The 18,752-nt window shown below is 37.5% G+C and overlaps 2 protein-coding genes across 2 annotated transcripts in view; both read right to left on the bottom strand.

Moving 5' to 3' along the window:
* The window catches only part of LOC138049479 (serine/threonine-protein phosphatase 5-like), a 17,174-nt gene extending 8,808 nt beyond the window's left edge, over positions 1 to 8,366 (bottom strand). Inside the window, exons 1-6 of the mRNA XM_068895768.1 lie at positions 8,131 to 8,366; positions 4,457 to 4,626; positions 3,127 to 3,198; positions 2,507 to 2,651; positions 1,391 to 1,512; positions 917 to 982 (exon numbers count right to left, since the gene is read on the bottom strand). Coding sequence (XP_068751869.1) covers positions 917 to 982; positions 1,391 to 1,512; positions 2,507 to 2,651; positions 3,127 to 3,198; positions 4,457 to 4,626; positions 8,131 to 8,221 — 666 coding nt within the window. The 5' untranslated portion in view covers positions 8,222 to 8,366. The remainder of the gene's footprint in view (positions 1 to 916; positions 983 to 1,390; positions 1,513 to 2,506; positions 2,652 to 3,126; positions 3,199 to 4,456; positions 4,627 to 8,130) is intronic.
* Positions 8,367 to 12,029: 3,663 nt separating this feature from the next.
* LOC138049480 (protein max-like) lies at positions 12,030 to 18,752 on the bottom strand. The gene is made up of 6 exons (XM_068895769.1): positions 18,642 to 18,752; positions 18,518 to 18,559; positions 18,061 to 18,168; positions 16,451 to 16,525; positions 15,036 to 15,084; positions 12,030 to 13,769 (listed from the first exon to the last, which is right to left on the bottom strand). Exons 1-6 carry the CDS (start codon positions 18,705 to 18,707, stop codon positions 13,540 to 13,542), a joined length of 570 nt encoding a protein of 189 aa, XP_068751870.1. The 5' UTR covers positions 18,708 to 18,752; the 3' UTR covers positions 12,030 to 13,539.

Genomic DNA, 18,752 nt, shown 5'->3' with positions numbered 1-18,752 from the left:
TTGAATAGCCTGTGAATGCAGACAAGTGAGATTTTCCACTGGCTGAGTGAAACGAAATAAGTGGAAAATGTTTTTCTCACACACCGCTGGGACCTGGGAAGAGGTCAGGTGACCTAAGGTGGGCAGTTGTTTCTGTTGGTCCACCATTTCTGACCTTTTCCCCACTTACCCACCCAAAGATTTTCACTTGTTTGAACTTGTACATGTATGTTGATTCATGCTTCTGTGACCCTTCTAGTTCAAAACCCTTTTCCTCAGGCTTGTTTTGACGTAAACCGTTTTACCAACTTGTATACGTTCAGATTACAATAAAGGTCAGGTTGTAGCGGGCAGCTTGGCATTGCTACCAGTGGTGTGCGAGAAAATAGCTTTTTCGGGAAGGGGGCAATGACACGATGGGCAGAAATACGTCTGCATTCGCAGGCTACAATGTGAACAACTGTGACACGATACAGTTGCCCTTCTGTTCTAACATAACAAGCTTCCATATGATAACAATCATGCAACTATAATAAATCACAATAATTATTCAAGATAGCATTGCCTGCAAAATTAAATAAGATGAATTAAATGAGAAATTTTGAGAATCATTAATTTGCAATACAAACATTTTCTCTGAAAATTTTCTGAACAAATTTGATTGTAAACATTACTTCCTGCAGTTTTAAGTTATGTGTTGGAGTGGAGGGTTCCCATATTTTTTCAAAAGTTACTGACTAACAGCAATTTAAGGTCAAAATAAAAGAGTTGAGATGTTGGAGTTGTCAAGTGGGTGTTGGATTTACATGAAGTTGTAATTTGGGTTCAAATCACATTTTCACTGGCAGCTTCTGGATGACTCTCAAACCCATTACTTCTTTAAAGCAGTTTGTAGAACATCTGCTAAAGAATTTGATATTTGTAATGATAAGATTACCTCTGGAATTGTGATTTCAACCAGTGACGGCTGCTTCTCAAATATCTTTTTTACTTCAAGTAAAATCTGAGAGGAAAAGGATGTTGAGAGCAGTTTATATGTAGGTAAATTACGATGATGGATCACTGAGATACATGTACATTGAAAGTCGACAAAATGATGATAACAATGATAACGTGGGACCTGGATTTCATTGGGGACAAGGAAAACAATGATTACATGTAACTACGATGATGATGATGATACTATTGATGATAATAATGATGATGATGACGATGACGTCCATGATGAACACAATAATACCGGTACTCATGATGATGCTAATGCTGACGACGACAGCAATAATACTTTGATACCGAGGAGAAACCAGGACGGTGTGAAGATCACCAACAACACCTGTCACCAACGTAAACGCTTTGAACAACAGAACAAATAAATGCTCTGTTTACAATAACAAAACAAAGTGCAATTTACCTTGTATGCATATTTCTTGTGTATCTTCTTTTGATTTCTAAATCTTTCAATTAATTCTTCTATAAACTCTTTTGTCATTCCATCTTCACTCAGTCTTGGGCCATCATAACTCTCTTCAACGACTGAAAAACATAAATGGGTTTGGAATATTTTACATGCACAGGATGTGCATTACTTGCAGCACTCAGTCACATTCTTCGTGTATAAATTTGTTTCGCCTACAGAGAAATGTCCAGAATGAGCATGTCTAGGAATTCAGCTAAACAGATACAAAAAAACACACTTGCTGTCCCTTTAGACTAATATTATTACTACCTATTTACAACTAAATACTTAGCAATAGAATAACTTTAACTTTTTGATTTCTTAAAGAGTAAAGTTATAAGCCATATATAAGGACACCTCAGTGACATTTGCTGGTATACAACAGCCAGCATTTCTGGACACAAGATACATGTAGCAACTCCTGAAAAAAGACCAGTCATTACCAGACATTTCCACATTGTTTACAGTGATCATGAGTCACAAACAGACAGTGACCATGCCTGTTTATCTGTTGTTTTCAACCATTTTAAGGACGGTGCCTACTAATTAAAGACATTTTTGCCCCTGTGTGTGATTATGCAGGAAATGTAGCTCTTAACAAGTGTTATTGAAATCCAAAAAGAAAATTGGGGGTAACCACGCATTTTTCAAAGATAATTCATGAATAATATTTCTAAAAAGCTTTAAAATACAAAGCAATGTATGGCATTCTTTCTTAAATTGAAGCTTAATTATCTCTCAAGAATGCATGGTTACCCCCAATTTTCTTTTTGGATACCATAGGTACTTACTAAGATCTACTTTCTCCGGATAGTTTTAAACTGCCCAAAAATATCCCTGTATTAGTAAACATAGGAAATCCGAGTATCTGGAGATGCGCAGAATGTATGCACAATAACAATAGTAGGCACCGTCCTTAACAAAGGTCAAAGGTTATGGTAAAAGTAGATTTTCACAGAAAAAACCAATAAACAGATTTCTCCAAATAGACTAGAAAAAATCAACAAAACCAACCAACTAAAATAGTCAATGACCTGGTCCTATGCTAAAACAAAAATGATTATCAAATACCGATTGAATCTAGGTTGACAGTATCAGCAACTGGTTTCTTGTCATCCACTGCAATGGCCTTCTCAAATGCTTGTCGCTGTACAATCTTCTTGCATTCCTGGTATTTAAGACAGGCATCTTTGTCTTTGGGTCTAAATTTTGTTACCTGTAGGGTATCATTTGCAAAATGATAACTACATTATTTTACATCAATGTTGAGAGTGCTACAAATTAACATTACTATTTAATTAAAAAATGCTATTATTATTATTATTATTATTATTATTATTATTTGAACCTGGGCATCCTGTGGTCCAATCAACCCCCTCTGGTTGTCATGGGGCTAAGCTACAATCCTGGTCAAAAGTTGTTGGGAAGGTTGCGCACATCGCTTCACTTCACACCTAATTCGATTATTCCAACTATTGGCTGAACTATTTGGCAAAGAGCATGCTCTTGTGGGTCCCCCTCCCCCATATTCAATGTTGGAAGAAAAGTCACCATTTTGTTTGGTGCAAAATCCAACATTGATAAGGGGGGGAGGGGGGCTATCTCAAAAGTAACGCTACCTTCCCCACACTTTTGTCCAGGATTGTAGCTGTTTCTTAAATATAACGTTGTTGTAAAAGGAATGTACCTACGATTTCATAATCCTTGAGGCTGAGTTTAAATTTTCCAAGAGCCATGTAAGCTGATGCTCTTCTGTAATATGCCTTTAAAAAAAACAAGATAATTGAAATTAAAAGCATGAAATTTAAGACAAAACAGTGACTACAAGTTATAATCTAATAGCTTATACTCGCATTATCCTTATATAGTATTGAGGTAAAGTTTGCTTTTAATGCTTTTTCTTCCTTTAATAAATGAAGAGGAGATAGCCTCACAGGAGCCATTAGTAAAACAGAGTAATTGGACAATAATAATAATTATTATTAACGACGAAATGATATATGAAATGGATCACATATGAGCTGCGGATATGAATTCAAGTGGAGCTATGATCCTTGCAGTTACATTGTATGAGCGTAAAGAAGCCTGCGTTCTTAACTGCGAGGATCATAGCTTCACTTAATAATTATTATTATTGATTGGTGGGCCACACAGGCCAGATTTACTTAAAGGTCTTCCACATGAAATAACAAGAATAAAAAATAATAAAAGGTACTGAGCACAATGCAAGCACAAACCCATTTTTTTTCCATGAACTAAAACAGTGTTCCTTTTTCTTTTTCTTCTACATTTGTACTCATTATTATTATTATAATTACTGCAGCCATAATCAGTGTTATTAAATTAATAACACACTGTGCTTACTATTTTGAATCTGATTGGCTAAGCACCTACTGGTAATTCTGCAAACCACAAGACCAACAGATGAGTGAATAAGCTGCTACATGCAGCTGATAATTTGCTTATTTGAAGGTTACACACTCCATACATTGATTTCAAATCGTACTTTGTACATTATTTTCCCCTGCAACAGTACTTTTGTTGCTTTATTTCCCAACAACAATGTATAAATGACACACTTATGCGCACCTAATTAGATGCACGCCCAATTTTGACATCCAATTAACAAATTGATGTCAGTTTTTCATGCGCCTTTCCTGCTGTTATTGATTGCGAATTTCGTCATAATGTTGTCAAAGTAGCTCATGAAAAGCTTGTGTCACACCTGTTACATAAACTAGGAAGTACGAGAAAATACATGTAAAGATGCTTATTTGCCTTCTTAACCATATCATTTACAGTGTATGTGGTTATTCCACTTACAATCACACAAAAGTGTTGGCCCTAGTGTTGTGGCCCCAGTATTTTGTTAGCCCTAGTAGTTTTGGATCCTGAACAATCAAAGTCCCAGCAAATAGAATCAGTTCTGACCTTCATTATTCCACATTTCACAAAAACCTAGTTCAGCAATAATACTGACCACTGCAGCCAGTTAATAAAACTGTCATAACAATTCTGTACCTTGATATATTTTTTATCCAAGTCAATTGCTTTGTTGGCATCTTCAAGAGCAGAGCCATAATATTCAGTTTTCATGTAGCAGAAACTTCTGTTGCCATAATATGCCGGCACTTGAGGATTCAATTCAATAGCTTTGGTGTAAAGACTAAGTGCATCATCATATTTCCCATCTGGCAATGAAAACAACAAGCAAATAATGAGGAAAAGTTACTTTCCTTTGATCTTTATGGAAAGCCAAACAGAGATTGTGAGTAAACTTTGAAAGTTTTTGTTGCAGTGCATTTATCATCACTGAAGCAGCAAATTCTGTGAGTCTGGCACTGGCATATCCATTGGGTAGCTTGGCCCTTAAAAGTGCTACTATGATCAAAAAATCGCTTCCTTTTTTTCTTCAGATTTTTAAAGTGAGATTGCTTAACACTTGACTGGCAAAATTTGACTTTTATCCAAAGGGTGTTTACTTTGAGTGTGAGTTTTGGATTTCACAGTCTGCCATTACTCACATTCAAAACTGACTGATTGGACCTCAGAGGGTTGGATCTAGGGAAAAGAGACATCATTTACTCACTAGCTTGAAATTCAGCGTGCAAACACAGCTTATTAAAATTATATGCAAAACACAAGTTTAAAAATCTGACAGCTTGAAACTCCTGTGCTGCATATTAATTCAGCTGCATACACACCCATTAAGGTGTAGCTATTGAGTCTGTGACGTCATTTTCTCGTCAATCCAGCTCTCTCAAGATTTTAAAGTTAACAACGTAATGTTAGAACGTAATGGGAGGGCAACAAACCAGAAGCTCGGAGTTCATCTTCCCTGTCATTGTTAAAAATTTTAATGTCCAGTTCATGGCGGCGAGGCTCGCTGCACTTAATTCTCTCAGTTATTATTGTTCCGCAATCTTTTCTAATTTTGCGTTTGAAGTAGTACAGGATTCTGCAAGAGTACTTATTATTAAGAATTAGAAGGGAAAGGGGGGGGGGGGGCTTATAACCGGATGAATTTTTTTGTTTCCAAGTAGATGGACCTACATGTATAACCAGGGGGGCTCATAAGTGGGGGGGCTCATAACCGGAATTTTATGGTAGTTGATTGAATCTGACATGCACATAAATTAGTGTTTATTTATGCATTAGCAATAAAAGAGGCGGAACCATCTGTCATCACTTTCACTAACTAGATGAGCAGATTCTGAAGTTCTGAACACGTCTGTTACAGAAGATTGTGCAGTCCCTTTATCTCTCTCTCTCTCTTTCTCTTGCGTGACCAAAGTGGGCGGTTTGACTAACTCAGAAGGGACTGCGAGCAGTCTAAAGCATTTTATTCCCAAAGGGTTTGAATTGGGTACAGCATGGTGCCCTTTCACGTATGTCCAACACTCCTGCCTATATTGTACACTAAATGGCAGAATGGAACAGTTGTAAATGTACCAGAATTAAAGTCCACTAGTTGCCTCCTCCTGGGGAATGTGTGGTTCCAGAAAATATCCATACCCCCACTACGGAAGACATTTTGATTTGCACCCCCCCTCCCCCCAGGATTTTCCGTTCCAGGGGGGTCTTTGATGACCCCCCTACCCTCAGGAATTTCCAGAATTTTTTTACTTATAAAAAATAAAGTGAATTAGTTATGTAATTGCAGTAGAAGTTTATTACAACAGTGTAAAGATTAAGGTTAACTTTTAGAAAAATATAACGCTTTGTTAAGCTCATAATCCAGCTAAACTTTTAGTTCGCCATCAACTTTGCAAAGCTTAAACATTTGGGTTGCACGACATCGACTGTTTCACATTTTTGTGCAAACTTCGATGAGAACATTTCACTCGCTTAAACAACTTCGAAAACGATAATAAATAAAACAGAAACTTACAATTAGGTTCCTTTGTCTACACATTTTGTCAGTTTCTTCAGGTTGATTCTTATTTAGGGACCGCACATGTTGACGCGGTAGGTTTCGTGAACGTTGTCACAAAGGCGATTGTTTTACGAAGAAAATTATTGACGCCAAAATAATCCATCATAATTATTTGTAAACTTAGATATAGCGATTTAAGTGCAGTCTTCAAATTTACTGACTCTCCAGCAGTCATTCTCGCCGGTAAATGACACACAGCCTCACTGTTGCTTGCCTTTGAGCCACGAATGGAATCGAGAGGGCGACTGTTATTGCTTTTGGCACGATTTACTTCCTCCAATGAGTAGTGAAACTCCTGTTTTAGAATTTCCAGTTAGACATAACGAACTGAACCTCAACAATCGTTTCCCGAGGCCGCAATTGCACTTACTCAAAGAAGAGAAAACTTGACTCCCGGTTCCTGTCCGTGGTCTAAATGCACCCACAAAAAAGAAAATGTCGCTGCACGCAAGCGTTGAAATGGTGGGAACTTGCGTCTTATCACATTTTCAATGAGTTACTACCCCCAGTAAAACATGAATCCTATCAAAAATGTTTTTACTGCATGTGAAGGTAGCGAAAAGCGATACTCGAGTGAACGGAAGTGTTGGTTGGACGAAAAAGAGACAAACGGAAGTGTTGGTTGGACGAAAAAGAGACAAAGCTGGAAGTCTGGGGACGAGACTCCAGTTGAGACCGCCATTCTAAATGTTTTCAATCCGTCCCAAATGAAAGACACATTGTTCTTAGCTTCGGGAGATTGTAGCGCTTGCTAACTCAAAGAAAAAAAACGGAAACATTGAAGCTAATAGTATTAACTTTATCTCAAAACTGACTTTTGTTTCAAAACATCGTCCATTAGTGTGTTTTTGTGCTTCAGATCGATCGTATGTTGCTTTCAATGTTTTGTATGTGGTTCGTGACCCTTTGGAAAAGTAGTTTCCCACGAAACCCCCCTACCCCTTAGAAATTACTGCCCTTTAACCCCCCCTCTCCCTCGGAATTTCCAATGATCTTCCGTGGTGAGGGTATGGATATTTTCTGGAACCGATGATCCGATCCCTGGGATACCCTGGGGTATGGATCAGTAAGGCCCGATTTACACTGTGTGATTTTTGTCGCGTGCAACAAGCTTACAACAGGCCTACGACATGACGTACGATTGGCGTGTTCATCGTAGCATTTTAAAACATGTTTTAAAACGCTGCAACAATCGTAAGTCATGTCGTAGGCCTGTCGTGAGCTTGTTGCATGCGGGAAAAATCGTACTGTTTAACTCGGCCCTAAGAATCCTACGCCTTCGATTTATTTGCCAGAACCCTTTGAAAAACCTTGCCCACACCTTTCATATTTTGTCAGTCATATTCTGACAGACATTATCCACAGGGAAGAGGGAAGGGGTTGGATCATAAATGCAACGTCCCCAGTCGGCATTTTCATCGTCGTAGAGTTTGCCTTACATCACTGGAATCGGATTTTGTAAACGATATCTGGATAATCAAACATCTCTTGGCATGAAATATTTGGGATACCACATAAACCCACGAAGAGCATAAAATAAAAATGACCGTTGATGTTCGGACAAATACTTTGCCGTTTGTCGAAGAGCGTTCTTTGGGTCTTCTATGAGCTCCACATCTGAATAATTTAAGAAATCACACACCAGCAATTAACAATCCTTCTGTTCGAAGCCAAGCCAGTTGTCAATCAAATTCACACTCGACCTTCCTACTTCCACAAGATCCAAGACAACATGGACATAACTGTTAACAATACGCACCCTTAAAGTATTGATTTGCCCGTAGTTTGAAATCATCAGCTTTCATTTCATCTTCGGAAATTTCACCATTTGCCAGTTTATCATCCGCCATATTGTCTGATCTCTGTCTCTTTCGGTTCCAGATTTCTCTCTTATGTCCTGTTTTTCGGGCAAACTGTGGCGAAGGTGAAAGCTGGGTGTGGAGTATTTCGTTCTTTCAACACAAACAAAAAGTTTGGACCATCATACAACCCTTACAAATCATCCTTTTAACTCTCTGGGCTGCTGCAGAATAATTTCAACTCGCACGAGAATCGCCAGTCCAGATCATCTTCGGTTTCTTAGAATCGAGGCAACTGTCGCAGATGAAAAAGCGCGGGAACCTATCTGAAGAAAAATGATGGTCGTTGTGAGTAAAGTTGTTTGTTATTCTGTTTTGTTTTCTATTTTTCGTTCAAAACGTCGTTAACTGCGCTTTCCTAATACACTAGGCTGATTTACATCCTCAAAACTAAAAGCAGAATGTTTTTGGAGACGTTTTTGAAGTGTTCAAAAGGCTTATCCCCCTTTTATTTTGCAGAGAAATTATCTTCGTTGACTTGGACATCCACTGAGTACATTCTTGGAAAAGAAATTACTTGGTAAGATTTCATGTTTACAGTGTTTCTTTGACAGGGAAGTAAAGTAATTTTCCATGTAACTGGAACATTGATTAATTTAGCACGCGGAAAATTCGGCTGAAATTTGACTTTCTAATGGTCGTGAGTCGACGTCAGATTTCGAAAACTTTGTTTCAAATATTTATAATTCTTTGTCAATTTTTTAGCTGAGATTGAACATAAAAAATGAAACAAGAATTCTTTGAAAAAAAAGGCCCCGAAAGTAAGGACTACCTTTAAAAGATAATTTGCCGTAGTTTTTTTTTTTATTAAAAATTACTTTTGTTTTCTGTCAAAGTAAAAAAAATGTTAATCTTACCAAGTAATTTCTTTCGAACCATCAACTTGTGTTCAGTGAATCTCCAAGTCAACGAAGATAATTTCTCCGCAAAGTAAAAGCGGAGTAAGCCTTTTGAACACTTCAAAAACGTCCCCGAAATCACCTTAGGAAATCACCTTATTAGGAAAGTAGACTTAATGACGTTTTGAAGAAAAAATAGAGAAGACAACAATGATAAACAACCGTACTTGCAATCTTCCTCCCCTTTTCTCGACAGAAGACAGATTCCCGCACTTTTTTACCTGTGACCGCTGCCTCGATTCTAAGAAACCGAAGATAATCTGGGGCCCGTTTCTCGAAAGTCCCGAAACTATACGGGCCATTTTCGGGTGTCACAATTCCCTTTGTATCTCAAGAACGGAGAGGATTTAAGTCGTCAAACTTCACAGTCACTTTTCTTTTTGTCACTTTGAAAACGTGTTAAAAGATCGGCTTTCCAAAACAAGCGGTTGGCAGTTCTACAAATGGCTTTTCGGATCCGAAAAGTTTTCGGGACTTCGAGAAACGGGAATTATCCCGCACATGATGAAATTATTCCGCAGCTCGGTTTCCTTTATAGCCTGGAATTCGGCCGCCTCCTCCGCTCGCTAACTCACTGAAATAGCTCTGGTCAAATTGTTCTCGGATCTGTCTTAGTTCCCAGGTGCCCATCGTCCTTGAGCATTCTGAGATGTATGGAAACAAGCCACTACCTCTCTAAAACAGATCCCATCCCCACACTATCACACACGCACATACTGTGAGTGATACACTCAATCAAGGAATTTCCAATAAAGCTCTCTGTGTGGAGAAATTGAAAATGCAAGTCAGGTAGGTACTGTCAGAGACTGTGGTGCTTGCATGAATTAGGAGATGATCAAGGTTTTTCGAAGTTGCTTTTCTGGTTTCCACTTTGACTGGGCTACAACTGGCAGCACCTAGATTAACCTTTTCTTCTCAGTGTTCAATTAAATCAATCACATCAACAGTGTAGGTAATGTAGTAGGAAAATACACCATTTTACAGTTGTAGCTAAGTTACCTGGACTAAGAATGGAAGCAAGGCTGCCGCTGACCCTGTTTTAATACAAATCTTTGTGCTTTTCTAATGTTAAAATAGACTTATTAGAATTACAACAACACAATTTACAGAATATAAAAGCAGTGAGTTCTGTATCGATACAAGGTCACCAGCAGCCTTGAAGCCATTCATAGGCTATGCCACAGAGCAAACAACTGTAAAATAGCCTATATAATTGGGGCTTTGTTTCCAGGTTTCAAATTAGCTCCTTACATACCTTTGGCAAGTGACTGAATATGAGAGGTGTGAAAATGGCTGAAATCAGTTGTGAACTGTTTGGTAATGATACATTAGAGTACTGGCTATCCAAGAAAATAAACAGAAGTGTTTACAAAAGCTAAAAAATATTGACACAAATTGCTAAAACTAGACTTTAAGTCTAGGGTTAATTAAGGCTCTATTTCCTTACTCTTAATGCAAGGAAGCTACTTTATCTTGCCTTACTTGCTTCACAGCTTGTGAAGCCAGCCAGGAATGCAGGAAAGCACCATTAATAGTACAGGTAATAACTTTATAGTCAAAATCAACCCAAACCTTCAGATTCATATATACCAACACCTCATGTTCAGGTGAAATGTGTGCAATACTGATTTGACATGCCTTGCACTATTGGTGTGTACATCCCATCCCCTTGTAACTTGTAATCCTCAAGTTCTCTTTTAGACAGATTCCTGGTCTGCACATGATGTTGTCCCAGCCACGTGGTCCCTAAACAAACAGATGGTGACCATGTTGGCGTTCCGAATGTACCATCTGGGAATTATCTTGGAGTCCATTCTTATGGAAACTGTTTCCTGTCGTGGTTAATATCTAAATCAACTCAAAAACTGGCCCCCTTACCGGTAAATCCTGTCCCTGTTCAGAGTGTGACTTAAGATTTTACTCTAATGACAGATGATTGTATTCGACAAAAGGGGCCAGTTTTAACTAAAACAACACCACCATCTGGGATGACTATTCCAGGGGTAGGGGGTGAGGGATGAGGTGTAGGGAGTGGGGGTAGGGGGTAAAGGTTACCATAGCTGAAACAATCCAAACCTTAAAAAAAATGCTAACCTTAGGCCTAAACATTAACTAAAGCATAGTGTTTAGGCCCAAGGTTAGCATTTTTCTAGAGGTTTGGGTTGTTTCAGCTATGGTACCCTTCACCCCTACCCCCCACCCTGGAATAGTCATGCAGTCTTAATCCACTCAGAAACTATATCCCCTTGAAAAACACCTATGTTGACTCAAACCCTGTCCCTCCATCTGATCCTAAGAGTGCCTTTCATTCATTTTACTCAGTCTAACACCAGATGTTTTTCTCATTAATGGGGGGTAATGGACCCACGGTCCATGGATTACCTTGTTGGACTACCCAAATGGACCACCCTAAAATAGACTAAATCTGAAAAAAATACTATTTAGAATGAGTACTATTGAAAGAACTGAATTGATTATCTACTTACATTGCATGCATCTTGTTTATTTTTGTCTGCATGGCCACATGCGACTAAATTCAGGAATTTAACCGGTCTCACTTCACTTACATGGAGTAATCAGCCATCACAACAGTTATCATTATTTTTTGAAATGGGTGCTTAGAATTAAATACTGGTGACCAACGCCGTTTAAAATGTGTTTTTCAGCTTAGCACTAGTTGTGACAATGCTTACGATCAATAGTACTCACTTGAAATTGGGGGCAGTGTTTTCAACTCTCCCACTAATGGGGACTGGTTCAAGCGTGAACTTCATTATCGTGACAAAACATTGCTTTGGATCAAATTATCACCACATTGGATTGCACGCTAACAACTGATAGCTACAGGCTAAGGCACCAATGCCTGCTGACATCTGATCTTAAAAACACAAAAACCTGGATACATTGCCTTCTCGTTTCTTTAATTTTGAAATACAAGACAGAAAAAGCTTCTTACATTCGCCCAAATTCTTATACTATTTTTATTACTTAGAGTAGTTACAAGGCAGAGCAGGTTCCAGAGGCTCAGCCTTTTATTACACAAAATGTTCCATGGTTTAAAAATCTTTGTTGAATTAACTGCCTGTGGAAAGTCGTCATAGGTTGTTTGCCTTTTTCACAAAAGCGTTGCAAATCAAGATGAGCTTTGCTATTTTTCCAACGTCAATGAAGCCTATTTGAATTAATCTCATTTTTTGCCTGTTAGCTAATGATTTAATTTTGTTCTAAGAAAAGGAAATTAGCTAAAATGATTGAACACAGTTTCTTGTTTTCAACAAGACCATAACAGTTACTGAAAAAAAGCAAATTGTGGAGGAGTGTGTTTCAAAAATGCAGAAAATAATGATGATGATAATAAGATGGCCACGATCATGTACATAAATAAACTGACTAATCCAGATTTTTAAAGAGAATAAAGCTTTCAAGACTGCGACTGAAGTCCTGTAGTCATGACGACAAAATGGAACAATAATACAGTGTAATAATAATAATATTCCCATAAATTAAAGGGATTTGGTGTCACACACCAAATGCAAATAAAAATCTTGCAAATGTACAAATAAACTAAATTATGCAAAACTGTACTGTGATCTGGCAGTGTTTAACCAGTCTGGAGACTCTGATGGTTAATGAAAAAGCAATTTTTGGATCACAATGTAAATACTGTATCGAATGAATGGTGAATGAATGTTTGAATCGTCAGTAACACAGTCTGCAATAAGGTCTGGATAGCACAGTAACAATACTGACCAGCTGTGACAACTGCATGTCATAACATTTCCAATCATTTTTCCCTTCTTATCACTCAAACTATTAAAAAAGGGAAAATTTTCCTTAATGAAACTTGATTAATGATCATAGCACACACAGCAACAATATCAAGAAGTAACACTCTCAGATTAGAGTTCAACCTATGATCACTCACCACTCTGTAAATCCTAATTCTAAGGTATCAATTCTTTGTACTAATCAACATCAAAGTTGGTTTAACTTTTGTTCATAAAATTTAGCCATTTTGGTCTCCTGTGACTTGTCTATTTTGGAGAGCGTGGGAGCCCAAGTTTGTAACAGTTGATAACCACTGTTGTTTCAAATTTCTGATAATCTGCCTGCGCAGAAGGGTTGTAACACTAATTTGCAAACTTTCTAGAAAGGTTCAGAACCACCCAGAGAGAGTTAAGTTTGGTGCTAACCGAAAAAAATGTTGTGTCCTTCTGTGATGAGAACAGGAAACTTGTGCACCTCATTTAAAACCAGAGGGAAATAAAAAGAAGTTACTTGTACTCTTAACTCTTTATACAGTCTGAATAATTTTATGTTGCTACATGAACAAATAGTATGAAAATCCCATATTAAGCTAAGCATAGTTTACAAATTATGATATAGGCAGATGCTACAAGTCAAGCTGTGTTAGACATCATGTTTCCTCCTCTTTACTCTGTTACTATATTCATCATCTGATGTTATGTCTGCATTGTTATTCAACGGCGAACTGGGATGGACATCTTGTTTCAGGTTTCCTTCTAACAATCCATCCCCCGGAGGAGAGGAGCTTAAAAGGTTGTCAGTTGTAGTCAACAGTGCAGAGGTGGCATCCATGCTAAGCTGCCCAGACTTTCGTGCCTTTTCAAGAGCCCGCACTGTTACAACAAAAAAAGAGAATTCAAAAGAAATTCTGTAAGTACTGTCAAAACACTTACTAACAGAAAGTAACTGGCACAAAACACCCTATTTCAAAGTAAAGTCCTGTTGGAAATTATGGCCAACCACCAACACCTGTACTTTTTATGTAGCTAGAAAAAATGGCCATTTTTGGTACCAATCTTTTCATAAAACTGAAGGGAAGTGAATCAGAATTAAGCATTCATGCTTGTGTAAATCCAAGGAAGTTTATTGCAAAGATGACCTTTCTTAAAAACAGTAATAAAATAAGAATGATGATGATGATGATGAGGATGACATTGATGACAACAATAACAATAATCATTATCATCAATTCCGACAACTCGCATTGGGTTTCCAGAATGAGTTTTTTCAAGTGAGCATACCATAATTTAACAGTTTAATCTAAGGAGGCTTGAAGGGGTTTTTCAGCTGAGGGCGTGCGCGTAAGCCACATACAATTCTTTAGCCACTTGCATCAGCTCATAAATCAAAATGGGCAAACAGAAATAATAAACTTTACCCCCAATTTCGTCCACTTTTCTTCTAATTCTTATATAGATGGAATATAAACATACATCTCCTATTCACGAAAACTATGAAAATTTTGCCCAACTGTTTAATGGTAATGCGTAAATGCTGATCTTATAACCCCCTCATTTTTCCTGATTTTGCAACTTCTTTTGTTTATATCTCTGCTTCGGGACATTTGATTGTCTTCATTTCTTCCATGTTAACTTAAATTAACTTGAAATATTAAATGACATATTTAAAAAAATGATTTTTCTGTACAAAACTTTTTTTACATGTTAACTTTTTACATGTTAAATATTATAGATATTATTTCCAACATTATCAGGTAACATTGTATGGGAAGGGGGTGGAAATTTTGTTCTTTTGTCTTTTGCATTATTGCAACCAAATACAGTGCATCTCAAGAGCAGTTTTAGCAACTTGAGAATCTTAAAGGAGGAAACTTCGGGCCCTGGAAAAAGTCCGAACTGGTTTTGGCGTCACAGTGACAGTTCTGCTATTCCCTGCTTCCTTAATAGTGCGGTTTTGTACCCCACTGGAAGTGAAAATTCTGATTTTTAAAAGGCTGAAAGGCCACAGACGGAAAATCGGACGAGTATGGAATTTTGTAAATTGTTTTCATCTCAGAAAACCATGATATTTAAATTGAGTAAATAAAGGAAAATCTATCATATACCAGTACACTTTAAGTATAGTTTCAATGAGCATACCTTGTTGGTCAAGAATACCATTTTGCCTTTTTAGATCGTCTATATCAGTCTAATAGGAAGCAAAAATATATCAGTGACAATGACAAATTTGATTGGTTTTAATAGCATTTATCCAATTTATAATAGTGATCTTTAGACTGCAATGCTAGAAAGACCACAAGCGTGACTTTTCAGTTCCACGTGCATTGGGTTTGGAGGTGAAGCCCTCTTGCTAATATACCTGCACAATGAGACTTGTATTACTTGGTACAGGGACCACAAAGGAGTTACCCGCTAACCATAAACCCCTTCCTGTTAGAAAATTTGGTATCAAATGCTTAAACTTAATGGGATACTTTGTGTTGTGTATAAAAATTGGGTGCGTTCGATTGACCGTATTCTGGAATAGGAATACATGGAATATGAGTTAGAAATCCTTCATTTTTACGGAGATTCACATTAAAATTGTCAAACGTCTGCTAAAATGCTATTTCAAACATATTCTTATTATCTTTGCTGCTTCCAAACGTGCCAAACATACCGTTTTAATCATCACTCCACGTATTCTTATTCCGGGATAGGGTCAATCAAATGTGCCCTTAATTTCTTACAATTCTGGACATAAGTGGTCCAGCAAGCTGCATATTGTAAATAACAGGTCTCTCACACCAGGCTTAACGTAAACCCTCTGTTAAGTTCCCTGGGGGCTTAAATATTTTGAGCATGTTTAAGAGGGGGGGGGGGAAGGGGGTTAATAGAGAGGGACCTTTGAGAGGGGGTAGCTTATTTAATTTAGTGAAACACATTACTGATAGCAAAAAAAAGAAAGAAACACACTGAAGTAACGGTTCCCTACTTCATGTTTTGGACCAGGACAATGACTGTCTAATGTGGAGATATGAGTTGTATTATACACATTGTTCAAGTTATTTACAACACTTTTTTATTCACTTGTGGGAACCATATCCAATGTCCTATACTGAGAGACTAATTAAACTGAACTTACTACCCTTGGAAGACCGCAGAGAGATTTGATCAGACTTGCAACTATTTTTCATATAATTACCGATATTCATGAGTATCTGTGTACCTCTGATCCTTGTTATAAAACTTGTAACTATGATCCGAACAACCATAATATAAGTTCCAAACACAAACAGGACTAGTTTAGAAAATCTTGTTTTAATAGGACTGTGGAATACTCTTCCACCCAATATGAAATATACAATCTCACTCTTAACATTTGAATCTAAATAGATTTTGAGTGCACTCCTGAAACCGCACCCCCCCCCCCCCCAGCCCCACCCCCATTTGATAAGTGAAATTGTCTGGAATTAGACAGTAAAATCTATTTTCATAGATTAAAAGAGCAAGGGATACATTGTGATACTTATCGAAATCAGCATGCATCTAATTACGTGAATTTGTGGACTTACTTGATGAGAATGGTTCTTTCTTCTCATGAATTGAATATAATCTGTTGCTTTGTTAAGAATCTGTGCCCTTGATGCCTGTAAAATATTAGATCACAATTCAGAGAAAAACCATCGGTTATCAGCAAGTAAAGCAATAATTATTAAAGAATTATGATGATCATCATTGTCAGGAGGAAGCTCTGAGACTGAGTAATGTGCCACATGAAGGATCTGCCATTACCTTTAAGAAAAAAGGTTGTTATTTTTTAAACACAAAAATGCACTTTTAAAGAGAGAAGATACCTTAGGCACAAACCAATAATTTTTTGATCAACCAATGCTGCACACAGAACTCTGTGATAATAACATTTGTGCCATTCAAAGCCCCACGTAGAAATCTATCCAAATCATTTTCTTATTTGTTGTCTGTCTTTCTTACTATTAAGATCCTCTTGAAATCATATTCTTTCAGGATGGAACATCAGAGCTCCATTACTGCTTTCATCCTACCACAGTGGCTACTGCACAAACCAAAACTAATGTTGAAACTTCACAACTTTATTAACAAAATAATCAATTTGTAGGTCGAAGGGGGCCTGACCTAAAAAAGATGATTCTAAAAGAATCTATAGATACACTATGAAAATTATACAATACAAATATTATTGGTCAATCCATTTAGGAGATAATAATATTAAGAATGTCTAATCAAATATCAGTACTGAATTAAATGTCAGTATCATCCCACTGGTGCACAGCACATGAAATGAAAGCGTTAGTGAATCTTTTGGTTCGGCATTTAAAAATTGGGAATGCTCTTGGATTCCTGAGACAGTGGTGATGAGTTTTCTTCTCAGGTAATAAAAGATTTTTTACCAAGTCACTGTCGTTTTGCATGTTTTCTTATGTGTCCACCATTGTGACGAAATGATTCCTTTTCCTGATGAGCATGCACTCTTCTTACTTCTTACTCAATTTTTTTGAGGTTTTTAAGACCTCCCTTCTCTGTAACTGGCTGCATGGATGTGAAGTTTGACTGATAGACAAGTTATCATTTGACCAATCACAGAGAAGTCATGTGTGGTAATAAAGTCATTTCCATGGTAACAATAGCATATGCTCAACTGGGAAAGGACTCCTTTTATGGCAGTGGTTTTTCTTGCAGGGAAAGTAAATAAGAGTGACAGCAAAACAAAAATGACAAGATCGGAAACCTCTTCCAGCAGTGTACCAAAGACACTTATTTACTGTGGCAAAAAAATTTCAAGTGTGCACATAACCATATCCAGATCCAATCGGCCATGCTACGACGAACTGAATTACGTATGTTTGGGCAAGCCCGGATTGTTTCATTTTATCACAACATTGGACACGCAGTTTGATTCTTCCATTCGGTTTCGCGCATCATTAAGACTCACGTGTAGATCTAAAATAGTCGTCATTTTTATCACGATAAAAATAAACTGTGATCGGCGATTAAGAAAAAATAATTACAACTAAGCCATGTAATCTGTTTAGGTAAGCACATGCAATCGTCATGTACATATTTCTCAATATTGCAAAATAGCATCACATGAAACAACACAGATTTTACGCCGTTATGTTGCCACACTAACTTATTTGGATCTTACTTTTTCTCCCTGAAGGGAAGGTATCGAATCTCGAAGATGGGCAAAGCTATCTTTTATATGATCTCGCCTTTTTCTCTCCAGCGCGTTGTGATGAGCTCGTTTATCTGCCTGAGATAAAACATAACAAAGACCGATGTTAGTGGTAACTTAACCAGCGGATGAAATCCACTTAGCACACAGATTAGGACATGCATGTCTCATAAAATATTGACAAGGAGAAAACCAACTTGGGCAAAGTTTTGTGATAGCGTGACGCCTCTTGAGGGGAAAATCCCACAGATTTAAAACATTTGAGAGATATCTAAACACGTTGCTCTGATTTCTTATACCGAACCGAAAAATCGCTTTCAAACAGGTCAGAGAAATGCAGAGCTCTTAAAAACACAAACACGTGTTTTAAAACTATGGCCATGTGGAAATTTGCACGCGCAATTTGACACCAAAACACAAGCTCTACCTGGGACATGAACTGGGTCTCTTCACCATTTTCACCAATCTCCTGAAGTAAAATCAAAGCAGATTAGTAAATAAACAATATTTGTGTGACTTGCTACACCATCAAAATTTAGTTATGAAAGTACCTCCTCGCTTTCAATGTCGATTTCCTTTTCCTCGTCGCTCATGTTGTGAGTCTTTCCTTTCGCCATCAAACCGCCGTCCTCGTGATTTCAGCACGTGTCACTGAATGACGC

Source organism: Montipora capricornis, chromosome 5 (assembly GCF_036669925.1).
Source record: "Montipora capricornis isolate CH-2021 chromosome 5, ASM3666992v2, whole genome shotgun sequence".
Classification (NCBI taxonomy): Eukaryota; Metazoa; Cnidaria; class Anthozoa; order Scleractinia; family Acroporidae; genus Montipora; species Montipora capricornis.
Note: the sequence above shows the minus strand (reverse complement) of the source record. Positions and strands in the feature narration are given on the sequence as shown.

What these genes read in the sequence shown, in the direction of transcription:
- LOC138049480 (XM_068895769.1), bottom strand. Translation starts at nt 18,707, where the DNA reads ATGGCGAAAGGAAAGACTCACAACATGAGCGACGAGGAAAAGGAAATC. An exon ending in AGACCCAGTTCATGTCCCAG is followed by an intron (nt 18,169 to 18,517) that starts GTAGAGCTTGTG and finishes GTTTTATCTCAG; the next exon opens with GCAGATAAACGAGCTCATCA. An exon ending in CTTCCCTTCAGGGAGAAAAA is followed by an intron (nt 16,526 to 18,060) that starts GTAAGATCCAAA and finishes AATATTTTACAG; the next exon opens with GCATCAAGGGCACAGATTCT.